General features: G+C 45.3%; 1 protein-coding gene across 1 annotated transcript in view; it reads left to right on the top strand.

The window, feature by feature from the left end:
- Positions 1-18,753, top strand: part of smg5 (SMG5 nonsense mediated mRNA decay factor) — a 76,818-nt gene that overhangs the window by 36,162 nt on the left and 21,903 nt on the right. The window contains exons 11-16 of the mRNA XM_059980231.1: positions 2,054-2,191; positions 2,411-3,049; positions 8,005-8,174; positions 9,536-9,611; positions 12,729-12,904; positions 17,946-18,104. Coding sequence (XP_059836214.1) covers positions 2,054-2,191; positions 2,411-3,049; positions 8,005-8,174; positions 9,536-9,611; positions 12,729-12,904; positions 17,946-18,104 — 1,358 coding nt within the window. The remainder of the gene's footprint in view (positions 1-2,053; positions 2,192-2,410; positions 3,050-8,004; positions 8,175-9,535; positions 9,612-12,728; positions 12,905-17,945; positions 18,105-18,753) is intronic.

Consider the following 18,753-nt stretch of genomic DNA (forward strand, 5'->3'; position numbering starts at 1 on the left):
TTCCTGGAGAGTGTGAAGCAAGCCTGCACAGTCAGTCCACCAATTGTGAATGACTATAGTTTGAACCGCAGATCACAGACTTCAAAGGAACCACAACCACCTTGAAAAGAAAGACCAGAAATGTGCTGTTTTGTGGACAAACTGGGAGAAGTTGCCCGAGTCTGCAGATTCCACCGGTGACAGCTTTCCTCACTTCCTATTGTGTAATTAACTGGATTTAATTAGGGAGCTTAAGGCAAAGGAACCCTTGGGAGGCAGTGATCTTAACATGATGGAATTCACCCTGTAGTTTGAGAGGGAGAAGCTTAGTGTTATAGTGGAGTAAAGGGAATTACAGAGGCCTGAGAGAGGAGCTGGCCAAAGTTGGTTGGAAGGGGATACTAGCAGGGATGACAGCAGAGCTCTCTCAGTCCAGTGAGGGGGAGAGAGGTCACTCCTGCAACAACGAGAGCAGAGATCAGCCAACTTGCTGTTCTGATGTTACAATCTTCCATTTCACTTCTCTAAACCTCCTGTCTTGAGGATCGAGAGGTGGGGGGAAACCGCTGAAGTACAGGAGCTGCTTTCTGACCTCAGCTGGAGTTTCTGGGGGCAATTTGGAAGACCCAGAATAGATACATTCTAAAAAAGAGGAAGTATTCTAAAAGGATAGTGAAAGCCAACATAAAAGCAAAAGAGAGGGCATATAATAGAGCAAAAATTAGTGGGAAGTTAGAGGATTGGGAAAATTTTAAAAACCAGCAGAAGGCAACTAAGAAAACTCTAAAGAAGGAAAAGATGAAATAATGAAGGTAAACTAGCCAATAATATCAAAAGTGATTCCAGAAGTTTTTCATATATATAAAGAGTAAAAGGGAGAATAGATATTAGACCACTGGAAAATGATGCTAGAGAGATAGTAATGGGAAAAGAATTAGCAGATAGACTGTATAAATATTTTGCATCATAACTGTGTTATGTATTTTGCATAAATATAGAGCAGAGGCTGATATTTAGAATGATAAGAAATTCCTTCTTGTGGACGGCTGAGAATCCTTAGTAATCTTTCTCTTGGGACTGACGTCAGTGTTGAGTATTCTCAAGGTTGGGATAGGCAGCTGCTTATTCACTGAGATCGGGGCTGGAGGGGTTGTGTTGGCCATGATCTATTCGATGGTCTACAGCAGCTGAGACTTCAGAAAGGGGAAGTCAAGGGAACACACATCAGTTTCATTGAGGAAAGGGTGAGCAGTTTCAAGTTCCCGGGGTTCAGCATCTGAAGATCTATCCTGGGCTCAACATATTGATGCAGTTACAAAGAAGGCATGACATCAGCTATATTTCATCAGAAGTTTGAGGCGACTTGGTATGACACCGAAGACTCTTGCAAATTTCTACAGTTGTACTGTGGAGAGCATTCTTACTGGTTGCATCACCGTCTGGTATGAAGTCATCACTGCACGGGATCAGAAGAAGCTGCAGAAGTTGTAAACTCAACCAGCTCCCATCATGGGCAGTCGCCTCCCCAGCAGCCAGGATACCTTGAAAAGGCGATGTTTCAAAATGGCGGTGTCCGTCATTAAGGACTCCCCATCACCCAGGACAGGCCCTCTTCTCATTGCTACCATCCAGGAGAAGGTACAGGAGCCTGAAGTCACACATTCAACATTTTAACAGAAACTGCTTGCCCTCCATCATCAGATTTCTGAATGAACCCATGTATACTCCCTCAATATTTTTTGCTCTTTTCTTTTGCACTAATTTAATTTATTTAATAAAAAAATATTTTTGTAATTTATGGTTGTTATTATGTATTCCCATGTACTGCTGATGCAAAACCACAGATTTCAAAACATGTGCCAGTGATATTAAACCTAATTCTAGCATTCCTGCCACAATGGCTATGTGCCACTGCTTAATTTGGTTCTGTGGATGAGTGATTGCAGGAGAGCGTTAGTCAATATTGCTGGAATAACTCACATTTGAGCTGTGCCTGTGCAGGTGGGGTATACAAGTACTCGGCTGCCTCTGTTCCATGGGTTGGGGGTTCACCAACTGTTTTCATGTATTGCAGGCCTGAAGCAGTACAGTGCAGCCATCGCCTTCACTCTAGCCCTCTTCTCCCACCTGGTGAACCACGTCAACATCCGGCTGCAGGCGGAGTTGGAAGACGGTGACAATGCCGTTCCTTCCTTGCATCCTGAGCACATAGGTAATTTGTGTTCGTCTGTTCCCGTCTCTGTTGAGGGAATTCAATCGGTTTCACACAACCCCCCCCCCCCCCCCCACCCCACACCTGCTCCCTCCACTCCTCCCTTCCTCCTCCCTCTCTGGCCCTCTCAACACATTCCTGTGACGTTCCTCATGTCAGCCAAGGGGGTTATGATTGTCTGATCGTGTGTTTTCTGTTCTCTCCCCCCACAACCCCCAGACGAAACGGAGGTGAAGGAGGTGCCGTTGAGGGGCCCGGAGCCCAAGGCCCTGAACGGGCCGGTGGAGCCTGATGGCAAGCCCAAGGGCCGGAAGTATTCACGGATGTGGCAGCTGCGACGGCGGCGGCTGCGGCAGAAGGCCGACGAGAGTGACCTGAGTGAGGGCTTTGACTCGGACCCCAGTGAGGATTCAGTCAAGGAGAGCGAGCATTCCGACTCTGCCTCCGACAAGACGGATGAAGAGGAGGAGGAGGAGGAGGATGAGGAGGCCGAGGCTGCCTTCGATCTGGAGTCTGACTCTGACATGAATAGTCAGGAGTCCCGCTCCGATCTGGAGGACATCGAGGAAGGGCCCCGGGGTCCCGGCAAGGGAGGCGAAACTGGCCCCCTCCCTGCTCGTTCCCCTGATGTCTCCGAGCCGCCGGCCAATGGGCCTGGCACTGCCAACGACGCCACCATCGCCAGCAACCTCCAGGCCCTGTCCTCTCAGATGTTCCAGCCCAAGAGGTGCTTCCGCCTGGCCCCCACCTTCACCAATGTGATGGTTAGGGCTCCAGCGGAGAACCAGGCCCCTGCCACACAGCAGGACAAACCCTGTACCAACGGCGTCCTTCAGAGCCCCGGGGTCACTGAACACGGTAAGCTTACCTCAGCCTGGGCTAAAACCTCCCCGGCACTGTCCTGTGCTCTCCTGCCAGTGTCTTTCCTTTAATCCATAACAATCAAGCAGAGTCTGAGAGTCTAACTCATGCATGCTGGCTGTATTGCCCAGTGAGCTAGATTCCACAACATATCAGTGATATTAAACCTGATTCTGATCTTGACCTCTTCCTTCCATGCACTTTTCAAGATGGCTTTTAAATGTTCCTAATGTGTCTGCCTCAACCATTATTTCTAGCGGATCATTCCAAGTACACACCACCCTTTGTGTGAAGACACTGCCCTTTCACCTCTGATTTATTTATTTAGAGATGCACACATTTCTGGTCCTTCGAGCCATGCTGCCCAGAAACCCCTGATTGAACCCCTAGCCTTTATCATAGGGTAATTTACAAAGACCAATTAACTTACTCGCCGGTTCATCTTTGGATTGTGGGAGGAAACTGGAGCACCCGGAGGAAACTCACGCATTCCATGGGGAGGATGTACAAACTCCTTTCAGAGGATGCCACCGTTGTACAATATCTGACTTTCCCAGCTGTAGTAGTGCTGTGCTAATCGCTGCACTGCTTTTTTATTACTGGCTTTTTTTTTTAGCATCCCGTTCTGAAAAAGACTGTGTGCTTTCAGACTGTCACTGCCCCTCATGATCTTGTATACCTCTATAATTTCAATAGACAATAGGTGTAGGAGTAGGCCATTTGGCCCTTTGAGCCAGCAGCGCCATTCAATGTGATCATGGCTGATCATCCACAATCAGTACCCCGTTCCTGCCCTCTCCCCATATCCCTTGACTGTTAAGAGCTCTAACTCTTTCTTGAAAGCATTCAGAGAATTGGCCTCCATGGCCTTCTGAGGCAGAGCATTCCACAGATCCACAGCTGTCTGGGTGAAAAAGCTTTTCCTTAACTCCGTTCTAAATGGCCTAGCCCTTATTCTTAAACTGTGGCCTCTGGTTCTGGACTCCCCCAACATCGGGAACATGTTTCCTGCCACTAGCATGTCCAATCCCTTAATAATCTTATATGTTTCAATCAGATCCCCTCTCATCCTTCTAAATTCCAGTGTATTTCACCCCTCTGTCTCCTATACTCATGGGAATGAAGTTCCAGTGTTTGCAGCCACTGCTTGTAACTCAGTTCCACAACTCCAGACAACATTCTGGTAAATCTTTGCAGTGCTCTTTCCAGTTTAACCACATATTTCCTATAACAAGGTGACCAATGCTTTAAGTGTGGCTTCACAAATGAGATACAACTGCAGCATAATATCCGAACTCTACACTCAATACCCCGACAGTTGAAGGAGAGCATGCCAAATGCTGCTCTTGCCACCCTGCTGTTGTACATTTGCCCTGCTTTACAGAGGTCACCAGAATTACTTCAGTGCCTATAGATGGCCTTGAGATATCATAGACATTGACGTGCAAAGTGATGGAAGCAATGAATTAGAGTTCTGTGGCACAACAGCTTCGAAACAGGTCCTTCGGCCCATCTAGTCTACCAAGTCTATTCTGCTGTCCTGTTGACCAGCACTTGGACCATAGACTTTCACACCCCTCCAATCTAAATTTCTCTTCAATGTTGCAGTCAAACCCCGCATCCACCACTTTCACTGGCAGCATATTCCACACTCGTTCCTCTTAAGTATTTTCCCTTTCCCTAACCTCAGTGGAAAAAGCTTGCTTGCATTTACCTTATCTATACCCCTCATAATTTTGTATACCTCTATCAAATCTCCCCTCATTATTCTATGCCCCAGGGAATCAACCTTTCCCTACAATGGGTCCTTAAGTCCCAGCAACATCTTTGTAAATTTTCTCTACTCTTCCTGACTTATTGATACCTTTCCATTAGGTAAGTGGCGAGAACTGCATACAATACAAATTTTGCCTCTTTGATGTTTTGTACAACATCAACATAAGTTTGCAACTCCTGTACTCAGTCCTCTGATTTATGAAGGCCAGTAGCCAATGTGCTAAAAGCTCTCTATACGATCCTGTCTACCTTTGATGCCACTTTCAGGAAATTATGGATCTGTATTCCCAGGTCCCTGTTTGATTTGTTGCTGAAGGCCCTTCACTCTGATCCCCACCCCCATGTGGATTATTAAATTAACATTTGATCCCTTCAGGGCAATATACCCCACTTGTGAGCTAATTGGATTAAAGATTAGCTTTAGTTATCACATGTACATCAAATCATCAAAACAGTGAAATGCGTTGCTTGCGTCAGCAACACAGTGCTGGGGGCAGCCCACGAGTGTTGCCCTGCTTCTGGTACCAACATAGCATACCCACAATTTACTAACCCTAACCTACGTCTTTGAAATGTGGGAAGAAAACAGAGCACCCGCCAGAAACCTTCAGGTTCACAGAGGAACATACACACTCCTTACGGATGGCAGTGGGAAGTGTACCCCAATAGACAACACAGAAACAGGCCTTTTGGCCCTTCTTGGCTGTGCCGAACCATTTTTCTGCCTAGTCCCACTGACCTGCACCCGGCCCATATCCCTCCAAATCCCTCTCATCCATGTACCTGTCCCACGGTTTTCTTAAATGTCAAAAGTGAGCCCGCATTCACCACTTCATCTGGCAGCTCATTCCACACTCCCACCACTCTCTGCGTGAAGAAGCCCCCCTAATGTTCCCTTTAAACTTTTCCCCCTTCACTCTTAACCCATGACCTCTGGTTTTTTTTCTCCCCTCGCCTCAGTGGAAAAAGCCTGCTTGCATTCACTCTATCTATACCCATCATAAGTTTATACACCCCTATCAAATCACCCCTCATTCTCCTACGCTCCAGGGAATAAAGTCCTAACCTATTTAACCTTTCTCTGTAACTCAGTTTCTAAAGTCCCGGTAACATCCTTGTGAACAAACCTTCTCTGCACTCTTTCAACCTTATTAGTATCCTTCCTGTAATTCGGTGACCAAAACTGCACACAATACTCCAAATTCGGTCTCACCAATGTCTTATACAACCTCACCTTTACATTCCAACTCTTATACTCAATACTTTGATTTATAAAGGACAATGTACCAAAAGCTCTCTTTACGACCCTATCCACCTGTGACACCCCTGTTCTACTGCACTCCTCAGTGTCCTACCATTTACCTTGTATGTTCTACCTTGGTTGGACCTTCCGAAGCATTTTGCTAACTGCTACACTACTGTTGGCCAGCTGGTGGCGTAGTGGCATCAGCGCTGGACTTTGGGGTGAGAGGTCCGAGTTCGAATCTGGCTAGCTCCCTTGCATGCCTGGGTTGAGTGTCGAGCTAGCAATTGGACCTCGTAAACAAAAAGCCTGGAGAGGGATGGGCTCCACCAGGTTTCAGATGCCCAAGACACACCGTATGATGAGCAGTCACCAAAAAGATCAGAACAAAAAGCTTGTCATGACGGCACCCTGACGACTCCACCAGGAGTTAAGGGCACGTACACATGCACACACATGCACATGCGTGCACATGCACACGCTAATGTACCACCCTTTGTACTTGGCTCATGGTGGCTGACCTGAGGAGTTAAAGTAAAACCCCTTCTCTCTCAGCTGCTCAGACAGGATTTCAGGAGTCTCATTTTGGAGAACAATTGTGGTGGTCTCCTTAACATCTTGTCCTTTATATCTGCCCTCAACAACAGGCAGCAGGGTAGCTGAGCGGTTAGTGCAACACTTTGCTGCACCAGCAATCAGGGTTCAGTTCCTGCTACTGTCCGTAAGGAGTTTGTACCTTCTCGTAACTGCATGGGTTTCCTCTGGGTTCTCCAGTTTCCTCCCACAGTCCAAAGACTTACTGGTTAGTAGGTTAATTTGTCACTTGGGTGTGGGCTTATTGGGCTAGAAGGGCCTGTTACAGTTGCACATTCCAAAATCTAGGGTTTGAGCTAGTAAGTTATGCTATGTTGGTGCCGGAACTGTGACCCTACACATCCTTGGGCTGTTGCTTGATGAAACAAGCAATGCATTTCAATGTCTGTTTCATGTACATGTGACAAAGAAAGCTATTTTTACTCTTTAAAAAGCAGTTGTCATTAAGTTGTCATTTGTGACCTTGTTGTTTGTGATTCACCACTACATTCCCAGTGAATGTGCTGTTGAAAGAAATTCATGGGCTCTGGGATGTTTGACAGGGAAGGGCAGGGTCCTCCGACAATGCTGGTCTGCTGGCCTGTTGCTGTTCAATGTTGTTTTTGCAGTCTGAATGAGTGATAAGGAAGGCAAATGCAATATCAACATTCATTTTGAAAAGATCAAGGATGTAATGCTGAGGATTTAATGGGCATTGGTCAGACCGTACTGGAGTATTGTGAGTTGTTCTGGGCTCCTTGCTGAAGAAAAGATGTACTGGCATTGAGGAGGGTCCAGAGGAGGTTCACGAGATGATTCCAGGAATGAAAGGGTTAACGTACAAGGAGCATTTGATGTCTTTGGGCCTCTACTCACTGGAGTGTAGGTGAATGGGGGTGGGGGGATCTCATTGAAACCAATTGAATATTGAAAGGTCAAGGTTGAGTGGATTTGGAAAGGATGGGGAAAATTTAGGACAGGAAGCCATAGTCTGAGAATAGCAGGACATCCATTCAGAACAGATGAGATATTTCTTTAGCCAGAGGGTGGTGAATCTGGAATTAATTGCCACAGACACCTGTAGAGGCCAAGTCATTTGGGTATACTTAAAGCAGAGGTTAATAGGTTCTTGATTAGTCAGGATGTTAAAGGTTACAGGGAGAAGGCAGGACAATGGGATTGAGAGTGATCCTAATTCTGCTCCGATGTCTTATGGTCTTGATGTGGATACTCTTTCTCTCTCTGCGTTACCGTGTTCCCCTGCTTGGTAGAGAGAGTGGTTCTTGCTGACTTGGCAGCGGGAAACTGGATTCCAGGACTGTGCCTGTTTGCCTTGGCTAATGTTTTGTTCCCCCTGCAGACACAGGCTCGGACTCGGAGGCCAGTGATGCCAGCAACAAGTCACTTCGGAGGGAGAAGACGCCCCTGGAGAAGTTGGAGATCCTATCCCACGAGGGCCTGCTGACCACTGTCAAGATCCTGTTGGATTGGCTGCGCAACAACACCGACATCATCCTCATGTGTGCACAGGTGTGGGACCTCCAGGCCAGTGTGACATCCCCAACCTACCCTACCTCCATCCTCCCGCTTCCTAATTCTGCCCCACTCTCCCTCTTCGGCTCCCCTCCACCCAACCCCCGCTTAGTGCTGAGGGCTTGATGGTCGGTAGAACCACCACTTGTGAACAGGCTTTCAATGTGACCTCCTTTTGTTACGTTCTTTAGAATTCCCTCCTCTTTCCTCTAGTGGAAATCTCTCCTTATGGAGATGTCCACCCCCTATCACTACCAGTGGAGATCAGCTCATTCTCCTTTCTTCCGCCTGGCTGTCAATTTCTGCAGTTTCCTTCCCCCGGTATCCTTCCCATGCTTTTCCCTTCTTCCAGCCACTTGGGTCCTGAGCTCTGGAATCCCTCCATACTCCAGACCCCCGGCTTTGCAGGACACCTTCCTGCTTGACCCCGTGTCTTGTCTCCTGCACCATCCCTCTGATGAAGTGAGCAATAGAAGTCTCCGGCGGGGTTAATAAAATGTGCAGTCACTTGCTCGCTCTACATAGAGCAGTACATGACATTACAGGCCTTTCGGCCCATGATAATGTGCCAACCCTTTAATCTACTGTACTATCAATCTAACTCTTCCCTCCCACACAGCCCTCTATTTTTCTTTTGTTATTGAGCCTATTAAAGAGGGTCTTAAATGTCCCTAATATATCCACTGTGACTCCTGGCAGGATGTTCCACACATTCACAGCTTTCTACCTCTGACATCGCTTCTTGACATCTCCTCCAAGCCCAAAGTTCTGTCCCCTCTTATTTCCACCCTGGGAAAAGGTCTCCGGCTCTTCGAAGCCATTTATTATCTTGTACTCTTCTATTAAGTCACCTCTCACTTTCTTTGCTCCAAAGAGAAAAGCCCTAGCTCATTTATCCTATCCTCAAGACATGCTCTGTAATCCATACATCATCCTGGTACATCTGCTCTGCACCTTTTCTTAAACTTCCACTTCCTTCCTTTACTGTGGCAACCTGAACTGAACACAGTACTTAAAGTTCCGATGGCCAAATGTTCTAACTGCTCCGTTGTCCTATGGTCTAAGTGTGGGCTAAATAAAATTTTATAAAGCCACAACATTATCTTCCATCTCTTGAACTCAGTCCCTGAGTAATGATGGCCAACACACCATACACTTCCTTAACTACCCTATTACTTGCCCAGCAACTTGGATCTATAGCTGTGAACCTCAAGATCCTTTGTTTCCTCCACACTGTTAAGAATCCTGCATTTAACCTTGTATTTTTCCTGTAAGTCGTTTTGCCCAGTCTCCCAATTGTGACACCAGACTAGAGTTACTTTAGTTCCGTGTGTGTGATCTGACTCCGTCTTTTGCAGAGCTCTCAGAGTCTGTGGAATCGCTTGTCCGTACTGTTGAACATGTTGCCTGAAGGAAGGAAGATGAGAGAGCCAGGTGTGTATCCTTCAGCTCGCTTAACTCGCTCTGCTATTCATGTCTATTTCAACTTCCCCTTATCCATGGTTCCATATGCTTCATAACCCTTAGTTCCATGACTAATCAGTCGTTTCTCTGAGCTTTGAACGCACATGAGGGTTCAACCTCTACAGATTTCCTGAGCAGGGATTTTAAAGTCATGGATTTGTGTAGTTCTGGTTGTCAAAGCTTTGGGGGAGGATGCAGAGGAGGTTTACCAGTTTGCTGCCTGGATTACAAAGACAGGTTGGACAAACTTGGGGTATTTACCACGGAGTGGCAAAGACTGATAGGGAGACTTGATAGCTGGAGTTGGTGCTGCCTCCCAGTGTTGGCTTGGCAGAAGATGAGCTGTATTGTGTTCGATTGCAGACCCCAACACCATTCATAGACTATATTTTTGTTGTGTGGTTGTATTTTACTGATATCTTGTATGTGCTTATATGTGCCTAGTGTTGTGTGTGATTGTTGGTACTATGGTTTACATCTTGGAGTAACTGTTTTGTTTGGTTTTATTGATGGGTTTTCATGTGTGGTTGAATGACAAATGAACTTAAACCAGATGTTTATAAACTTCAGGGAGGCATAATGTGATAGATGCTTGGGATCTTTCTCCCAGGGTAGAAATGTCAAATAACAGAGCATTTAAGGTGAGGGGGGAAGCTGAAAGGAGAGCTTATAGATGGGGATCTTATAGAAATAGAGGCAGGAAAGTTGTTTCCACTGGCAAGTGGGACTACAACCGGGGACGTAGCATCAAGATTCAGGGGAATAGATTTAGGATGGAGAAACTTTTCCCAGAGACCGGTGTATCTGTGGCATTTTCTGCCTAGGAAGCAGCAGAGGCCACCTCATTAAATATATTTACAACACAGTTAGATAGATTTTTGCATAGCAGGAGAATTGAGGGTTAAGTAGAAAAGACAGGTAGGTGGAACCATCATGGCTGGTGAAAAGTCTCGACCTGAAACCTAAGCCTTTTTTTCCCTCTCCATAAATGCTGTCTGACCTGCTGAATTCCTCCAGCATCTTATGTTGTTCAGGATTTCCAGCATCTCTTGATCTTCTGCTCTTTGTGGGTGCGTGGAAATGCTTGTCAGGGCAGTGGTAGAAGCAGATAAGATAGTGAAGTTTGTGGCTTCTAGATTGAAATATGAATATGAGGGATACGGATCTTGTGCAGGCAGGTTTAGTTTAATTTGGCATCATGTTAAGCACGGATGTCGAGAGCCAAAAGTCTCTGCCTGTGTTCCACCCTTCCATAAGAGAAGGGTGGCTCTTTTTCTTTTAAAACTAAGACCTTTAATTTATTAAGGTCTTGTTCTAGAAAAGCAATGAACATCTATAGAAAAGCACATTAAGGCAAGATTCTTGTGCACTGTAGGGAATGGAACTGCACATGAAAACAGTCTTAATACACATTGTGGGATTATCATAGCTGAGAGGGCATAGTGGTGATAATAGGTTCCACTACCTATTAAATGCTCTCAATGGCATGCATTCCAAATAGCCTCTGACAGCCAAGTGCAGCCCCTAACATTCATGTGTGGCTTAGCAAGAGTTGCCAATCAGCATTGAACTGCAGGACCATTTCTTCTGACAGGAGAAGGGGCAAAAGTGGGTTATTGGTGCCTTAAAACCAGTCGCTTCAGGCAGATGGGGCTCATCAACCAAGGATGGTAGCTCATCTAGGGGAAGGAAAACTGCTTTTAAACCTCTGCTGCCTTGTGGCTACACACACTCATGGGGAAATCTTCCGGAGTAAACCCAGAGGGGAAAAATCTGGAGCTGGAGTCTCTAAGGTTGTCATTGCTGACCAGCAACTCTTGTAATGATGCTGGTGCCAAACTGTATCGGTCTCTGCGGTTAATCAGCTGTGTAGAGAGGGGGAGTCTGCTGCATGGGTAACAGCTTATTCTCCGTGTCTACTGCGCTGGCTTGTGTGCTGGCTCACGTATTGACAGCTAGGTTGCAACATCCATGATCACCCAATGGAGGCTAAGAAGGGGGTCTGCACACAGGGGTCTGTGACAGGGCTGCTGTGGGAGATGTCTCATTCTCTCAGAATGAGCACTTGCGGTGATTATCCACTTGTTATTAACTGTACCAGACTGAGTGTCAATCTGGAGGTGGGACTGCACGCAGGATCAGTTCACACTAAGGTGGGGTGAAGGGGGCAGCAATGAACAGGGAACGGCTATCAGCGCACAGGCTGAAGGTGGGGGTAATTACCAGGTGGAGGACTGAACTGAGCATGGGATCAGTTAACAAGTTTAAGCCAAACTAAACTCATGATCAGTTACCTGACTGTTGACCACAAACAGGATCAATAACCAGGCTGGAGCACAATGGCATTACTGAAAGTGGGGGGCACTCAGAAACACTGAGGTGGAATTCACTGGTGCTGCAGACACTGGTTACCCCCCTCTCTGATTTAAATTTTTTTTTAAGATTAGCTTTATTTGTCACAGGTATATCGAAACATACAGTGAAATTCATTGTTTGCATGAATGGCTAATACAGTCCCAATATGTGCTAGGGCAGCCCGCAAGAGCAGCCCCACTTCCGGCACCAGCATAACATGCTCACAACTGGCAGCCCAATCTTTGTTTTTTTTAGTTTAGTTTTTCTTAGCTTAGGGTTTTTTTTTCTCTTATAAATATCTTTTTCATGGTTAATTACTAAGAGATTGGGCGGTTCAACTCCCATTTGTTACTGAAATATGTTTTTATATGTTAATTGTCATTAATGTAATCCTGATCTCTATGTACCATTATCAATATTGTTATGTTTATTATTTGAAATTTAATAAAAAGATTGGAAAAAGAACTTGCTCACGACTTACTAAGCCCTACCCATATGTCTTAGGAATATTGGAAGAAGTCAGAGGAAGCCCGCGCAGTCAGGGGGAGAACATAAAAGCTTCTTCCAGACAGAGGCAGGAATTGAATCCTGGCTGCTGGCGTTGTAAAGAGTTGTGCCAGCTGCTGCGTTAACTGTACCGCAATTTACCCAAATATATTCAGCGAACTTCTCCTTGCTTTTTCTGGTCTCCCTGTCCTCTTCCTGCTTTTCCTCACCCATACTGATCTCCAGGTGTATGCGTCAGTGATGAGGTTGCCCAGCTGCTGAGCCACTGCGAGGAGCCAGATCTGGCCCAGGTTGTGCTGCTTCCCGAAGACATGGCACTCCGCTACCTTCCCGTTCTCCGGACTGTGCATCGGAAGCTCGGGCCAGAGCAAATAAGCCTGGCCACAGGCACACTGGAAGAGGTGAGGGAGTGGAGAAAGTGGGCACAGCAGATACTTCTGTTGATGTACACTGAACTCTGACAATGCTAAATGGGTTAGGGGGCATCTGTAATAGCAGCAGTAGGTGATGTCCTAGAGGACCAGAGAGTAACAAATGTTGTTCTTCATTCAAGGAAGTTATGTTGCAGCTTTGTAAAACTCCAGTTGGACCAGTACTCCATCCGGAGTACTGAATACAGTTTTGTTGTAAGAAGGATGTGGACGCTTTGGAGAAGGTGCTAAAGAGGTTTACCAGGATGCTGCTTGGATTAGAAGGCATTTGCTATAATGAGAGGTTAGACAAACGTGGAGGCCAAGGGGAGATCTGATGGAGGTTCATAAGGTTGAGGCATAGAGCAGGCAGATAATATTTATTTCCTAGGATTACCAGAGGGCACACATTTAAGGTGAGAGGAGGTAAGTTCAAAGGAGATGTGAGGGGCAAGTTTTTTACACATGGTATGGGGTGCCTGTTGTGGTAGAGGCATTTAGATAGGTACATGAATGACAGAAACGTGGAAGGATATGGACATTGTGGAGGCATAAGGGACTAGTTTAATTGGCCATTTGATTACTAATTTAATTGGGTTAGCACAACATTATGGGCCAAAAGGTCGGTTCTTGTGCTGTGCAGTTCTATGTCTTAAGAAGGGAAGTAAGGCTGATGTAGGTAATTATAGGTCAGTAGTAGGGAAGCTGTTGGAGAGAATACTGAGAGGTACAATCCATGCATATTTGCAAAGGCACGACCTGCTTGGGGACAGTTGGCAGGACTTTGTGCAGGGCCTTATAAACTTGATCGATGTGTTTGAAGAGGTGACAAAGGAGCTTGATGAGGGTAAGACAGTGAGCATTATCTATGTGGACTTTAGTAAAGCATTTGATAAGGTTCCTTGTGCTAGTTTGATTCAGGGGGTGAAGATGCATGGGATCCAGTGTGAATTGCAAGTTTGGATTCTGAACTGGCTTTCCCCATAGGTGACAGGGAAGGGGTTGAAGGGTTACCCTGACCAGTGGTGTTCTCTGGGAATCAGTGCCGGGCTCTGTTGTTATGGTATATTGTTGTCATTGATTAACTGGACTCTGACAACTTGCATTCATTCCTCAATCACACTTAATTCACAAAGTGAACAGCATTAACCCTATCACCACACTGCTCTGCAGATTGATCAAAGAAATGTCATTTTTATACAGAACTTGATCAGTTGTATACAAATACAGTGGACTCCAATTAGTTGGGATGCTTTGGGACCAGTACATTTTGGCCCAATTAAGTGGCTATCCTGAATAGCAAACCTTTGATGGACATAATTAAAAAGGTCTTTAAATGACAAACTTACATTTAACTGAGTAACAAATTATGTATTTAAATGAAAAGCAGAACGAATTGCAACACTATCAGTTCTGCTATAGTACCATCAAACTGCGTATTAGTTCCTAATAGTTATCAGTGGGGGAATTTGTCCACTGTATGCTGGCATGACTGTAAATGAGGAAAATCAGTGCGGACACCTAGTGCAAATAATGGACTGCCTCTGTTGCCCTCCTGCATGAAATAGTGTTGTAATTGATCAATACGTTTCCTGGCATCCTGTGTAGTCACTAGCTCAAGTTCAGATGTTTCACCTTCATCACTTTCCTCCATTTTCTTAAAAAAAACCCAAAATGATCAAAAATCACTGCTTTTTGAAACGGTGTCTGTTGGCCCAAGTGGGTAGCAACACAAGCACACGCAACTGACGCGATTTAAAAACTGCTCTAAGTATGGTGTAGTGTCTGATGACCACAACAATTGATGCTAGTTAGAAACTGTTTGGCACCAGTCTCCTGTCCTAATTAAGTGACATAGTGTCCCAAATAAAATAAATCCTGGCTATTTTCTCAATTAGCTTTTGTTCTTCAAGGGTTGTCCCATATCAGCAGCTTCCCTGATTAACCAAATGTACTGTATTGATAAAGTTTGTGTACTTCTGAATCCTGTCATTTGCATATTTAAGTACCAATCATAATTCAGGCATTAATAACCAATTAAGTCTGTGTTAAAGGCAAATAATGCTTGAGAATTAGTAAAATAAACTGTCCAATAGTAAGTGTTGCCCTAGAATCCTTGGTTTGCTTCTTTACCTTGTCTCAGGAGGCTCATTTTCCAGGCTTGAACAGAAAGGTGTACCAGAGTTTGATTTTTCAAGGCCTGTGTTCAACCTGGATGACTGCACTATGTCTGCACACTGTCTCTGTCAGCTTATCACGGAGAAATGCTATACAAAATGCCCTGGCTCTGTTTGGTTATCACACAGTTTAACCTTTACTTTGCTGAAATATCAGTGATTTGGATGAAAATGTAGATGGGAGGATTGGCATGTTTCTGGATGACACCAAGGTTGAGAATCAGCATCAGGTTTATTATCACTGGCATACTTAGTGAAATTTGTTGTGCGGTAGCAGTACATTGCAATATATAATAAAAACTGTAAATTACCATAAGAAGCATGTATATGTGTGTGTAATGGCCTTCTGGCGTGTGGCCAAGTGGTTCAGATGTTGGTCTAGTGATCTGAAGGTTGCTAGTTCGAGCCTCGGCTAAGGCAGCATGTTGTATCCTTGAGCAAGGCACTTAACAACACATTGCTTTACGACGGCACTGGTGCCAAGCTGTATCGGCCCTTGTCCTTCCCTTGGACAACATCGGTGGCATGGAGAGGGGAGACGCAGCATGGGCAACTGCCGGTCTCCCACACAACCCTGCCCAGGCCTGTGCCCTAGAAACTTTCCAAGGTGCAAATCCATGATCTCTTGAAACTAACGGATGCCTATAATAATGGCCTTTTCACTATAGAACTCTTCCACACAGGTTACTTCATCATTGGAAACGACGGTCAACCAGCAACATGTATATTTACACAGACAGTCCTGTACCACCTCCCTGATGATTGTAATGAGAAGAGGGCATGTCCTTGGTGATGGATGCTGCCTTTCTGAGGCATTGCTCCTTGGAAATGTCCTGGATGCTGGGGAGGCTAGTATCCATGATGGAGTTGAGCAAGTGCCCCCCTCTCCTCCACTCCCCCCCACCCCCAACATAACAGATAGTGATGCAGCTAGTTGGAATGCTCTCCATGGTACATCTGTAGAAATTTGCAAGCGTCTTTGGTGATGTACCAAATTTTCTCAAACTCCGAATGAAATATGGCCGCTGTCATACCTTTGTAGCTGCCCCTTTTTGTTGGGCCCAGGATAGATCCTCGGAGGTATTGACACCCAGGAACATGAATTTGCTCACTCTTTCCACTGATGATCAATTCTTTGGTCTTACGTTGAGTATAAGGTTGGAATTGTGGACAGTGTAAAGGACTATCAAAGAATACAGTGGTATGTAGATTAGTTTCAGATATGGGCAGAAAAGAGGCAGATGTAGTGTAGTGGTTAGCACAATGCTATTACAGCTTGGGACATCCCAGAGTTTGGAGTTCAATTCCAGCACCATCTGTAATGGAGTTTTGTATGTTGTTCCTGTGAGTGTGTGGGTTTCCTTCAGGTGCTGTGGTTTCCTCCCACAGTCCAAAGGTGTACCAGTTAGTAGGTTAATTGGTCATTTAAAATTTTCCTGTGATTAGGCTGGGGTAAATCGGGAGTTGCTGAGTGGCAAGGCTTGTTGGGCTGGAGGGGCCCGTTCCATGTTGTATCTTTATATAAAATAATCCAGGTGTTGTGAGGTATTGCACTGTGGGAGATCAAATGGAAGGAGAAAGTATACTACAGTTAATGGCAGACTCCTTTATATCACTGAGGTACAGAGGGATTATATGCCAAAGATAAAGTAGAGAATGAATTGGAGAGGATGATTGTGGGACCAGGACTGGAGACATTACTCCGCTGTGGTCCAGTGGGCTGAGTTGTAGTCTCCTATGTTGAAAACTGAAACTCCTACAAATGGCGGGATGGTAATGTCTAGATCAGTCATTGAAGTGCTGGTGGAACTCTGTGTGTGAGGCAACATCTGAGGGCTGAGAGCAGGGCAGAACTCATGGAATCTGGGGGATGGGCATTTGCCAAATACTTTTAGCATAGTTCGGTACAGTATAATTTTAGTGACTATTTTGCCAAATATACTTTAACTGTAATCCATACTATTTGTTATGTATTACAGAAAAATATAGTGTAATTAGCAAATGTACCATGGAATTTATTGACTGAGATACACTGTGGATTAGGCCCAATGAGCTGCGCTGCCCAAAAACCCCAGATTTAATCCTGGCTTAATTGTGGGACAATTTACAATGACCAATTAATCTACTAACTGGTACGTCTTTGTACTATGGGAGGAAAACAGCACGTGGAGAAAACCTACACATTCCACAGGGAGGATGTACAGACTCTTTACAGATGAGGTCAGGACAGAACTCTGATGCCGTGAGCTGGATAGTGTCACGTAAACATCTACGCTACTGTGGCACCCGATATTTAGTCTAGTATAGTGTAGTGTAATATTTAGTGACTATATTGGGAAAATATATTTATACTAAATATATTACATAATATATTTGCTGAAATATATATTAATGTAGTATAATATTTAGCAAAGATACTGTGGAATATAGTGTAATGTTGAACAAATATATCGCCAAATAAATTTATACTAAACATCCTACAAAATATTCACTAATTCATAATGTAGTTTTATATTTAGGTGAATATATTATAGAATATACTTAGGATAATGTAGTATAGTTAGTGAATATAATGCTGAATATATTTTGATATTGAAGAGCAGGGGATGTACACAGACCTGGTTTATTGTTGGGATCTGAACTCCAGGATGCTGTGTTTTCTCGGTTGCAATGTGGGTGTTACCGTTCCCAGTGGCAGTCAGTCTGTGCCATGTCGGCTGGACAGCACCCCCAAAACCAGTGAGTTAGCCTTTGAGCTGAAGTGGAACCGTTGTCACACTGTGTTGGGCTGGGTGGGTGCGGTTGTCTCCCTTCCACTTCCCACTTTCTCCCTCATTTCTCTCCATCCATTACAGTCTGTGGTCCGTGTCTGCTGCATCCGAAGCTTTGGCCACTTCCTCACACGCCTCCAGAAGAACGTTCTGCAGTATAACCGGGAACTGGGGATCTTCATCAGCATCAGTCAGTGTGAGGAGGAGACGCTGCTGGAGCAGACGCAAGCCCAGTTTCGAATGGTGAGCCTTCGCCTGAGGCTGTAATCACAGCCAGTATCCTGTACACTTCCCCGTTCCGCTGTGCGCAGTGCCATGGTCCTAGCTGCAAGCTGCCCAGCGTACATAGCTCCGTGCACTCTCCTGCAAGCTGCCTGTTTAATGCAATGCCATGCTCCTTGCTGCAAGCGCAGTTCTGAATAATGAGCCGCTGCCTAGACTGTACTATCAGCTGGTGTGGTGTACACTGCAGTTGTCCTGATGTACACATGCCGTGCTCTCTGCTGGAAGCGCCATGCACTCCGATGCAAACATTGTGCTCCCCACTGCAGGCCGCCCTTGCAAGCAACACCATGCAGGTTGCCTGTTGTACACCGGTCCACACACCCCTCTGCAAGCTGCCTGTTGGAAAGACTTCTTTGTTCTCCTATGCTCCCCATTACCCTTTTATTTCTTCTACCAAAGTGCACGATCATATACTCCCTGACACTACCTGCCATTTCTTTGCCCATTCTCCTAATCTATCCAAGTCTTTCTATAGCCTCTCTGCTTCCTCATATCTACCTGCCCCTCCACCTATTTTCGTATCGTCCGCAAACTTTGCAACAAAGCCATCAAATCCATCATCCAAGTCATTGACATATAATGTAAAAAGAAGCAGTCCGAACACGGA

Source organism: Hypanus sabinus, chromosome 9, assembly GCF_030144855.1.
Source record: "Hypanus sabinus isolate sHypSab1 chromosome 9, sHypSab1.hap1, whole genome shotgun sequence".
Taxonomy (NCBI): Eukaryota; Metazoa; Chordata; class Chondrichthyes; order Myliobatiformes; family Dasyatidae; genus Hypanus; species Hypanus sabinus.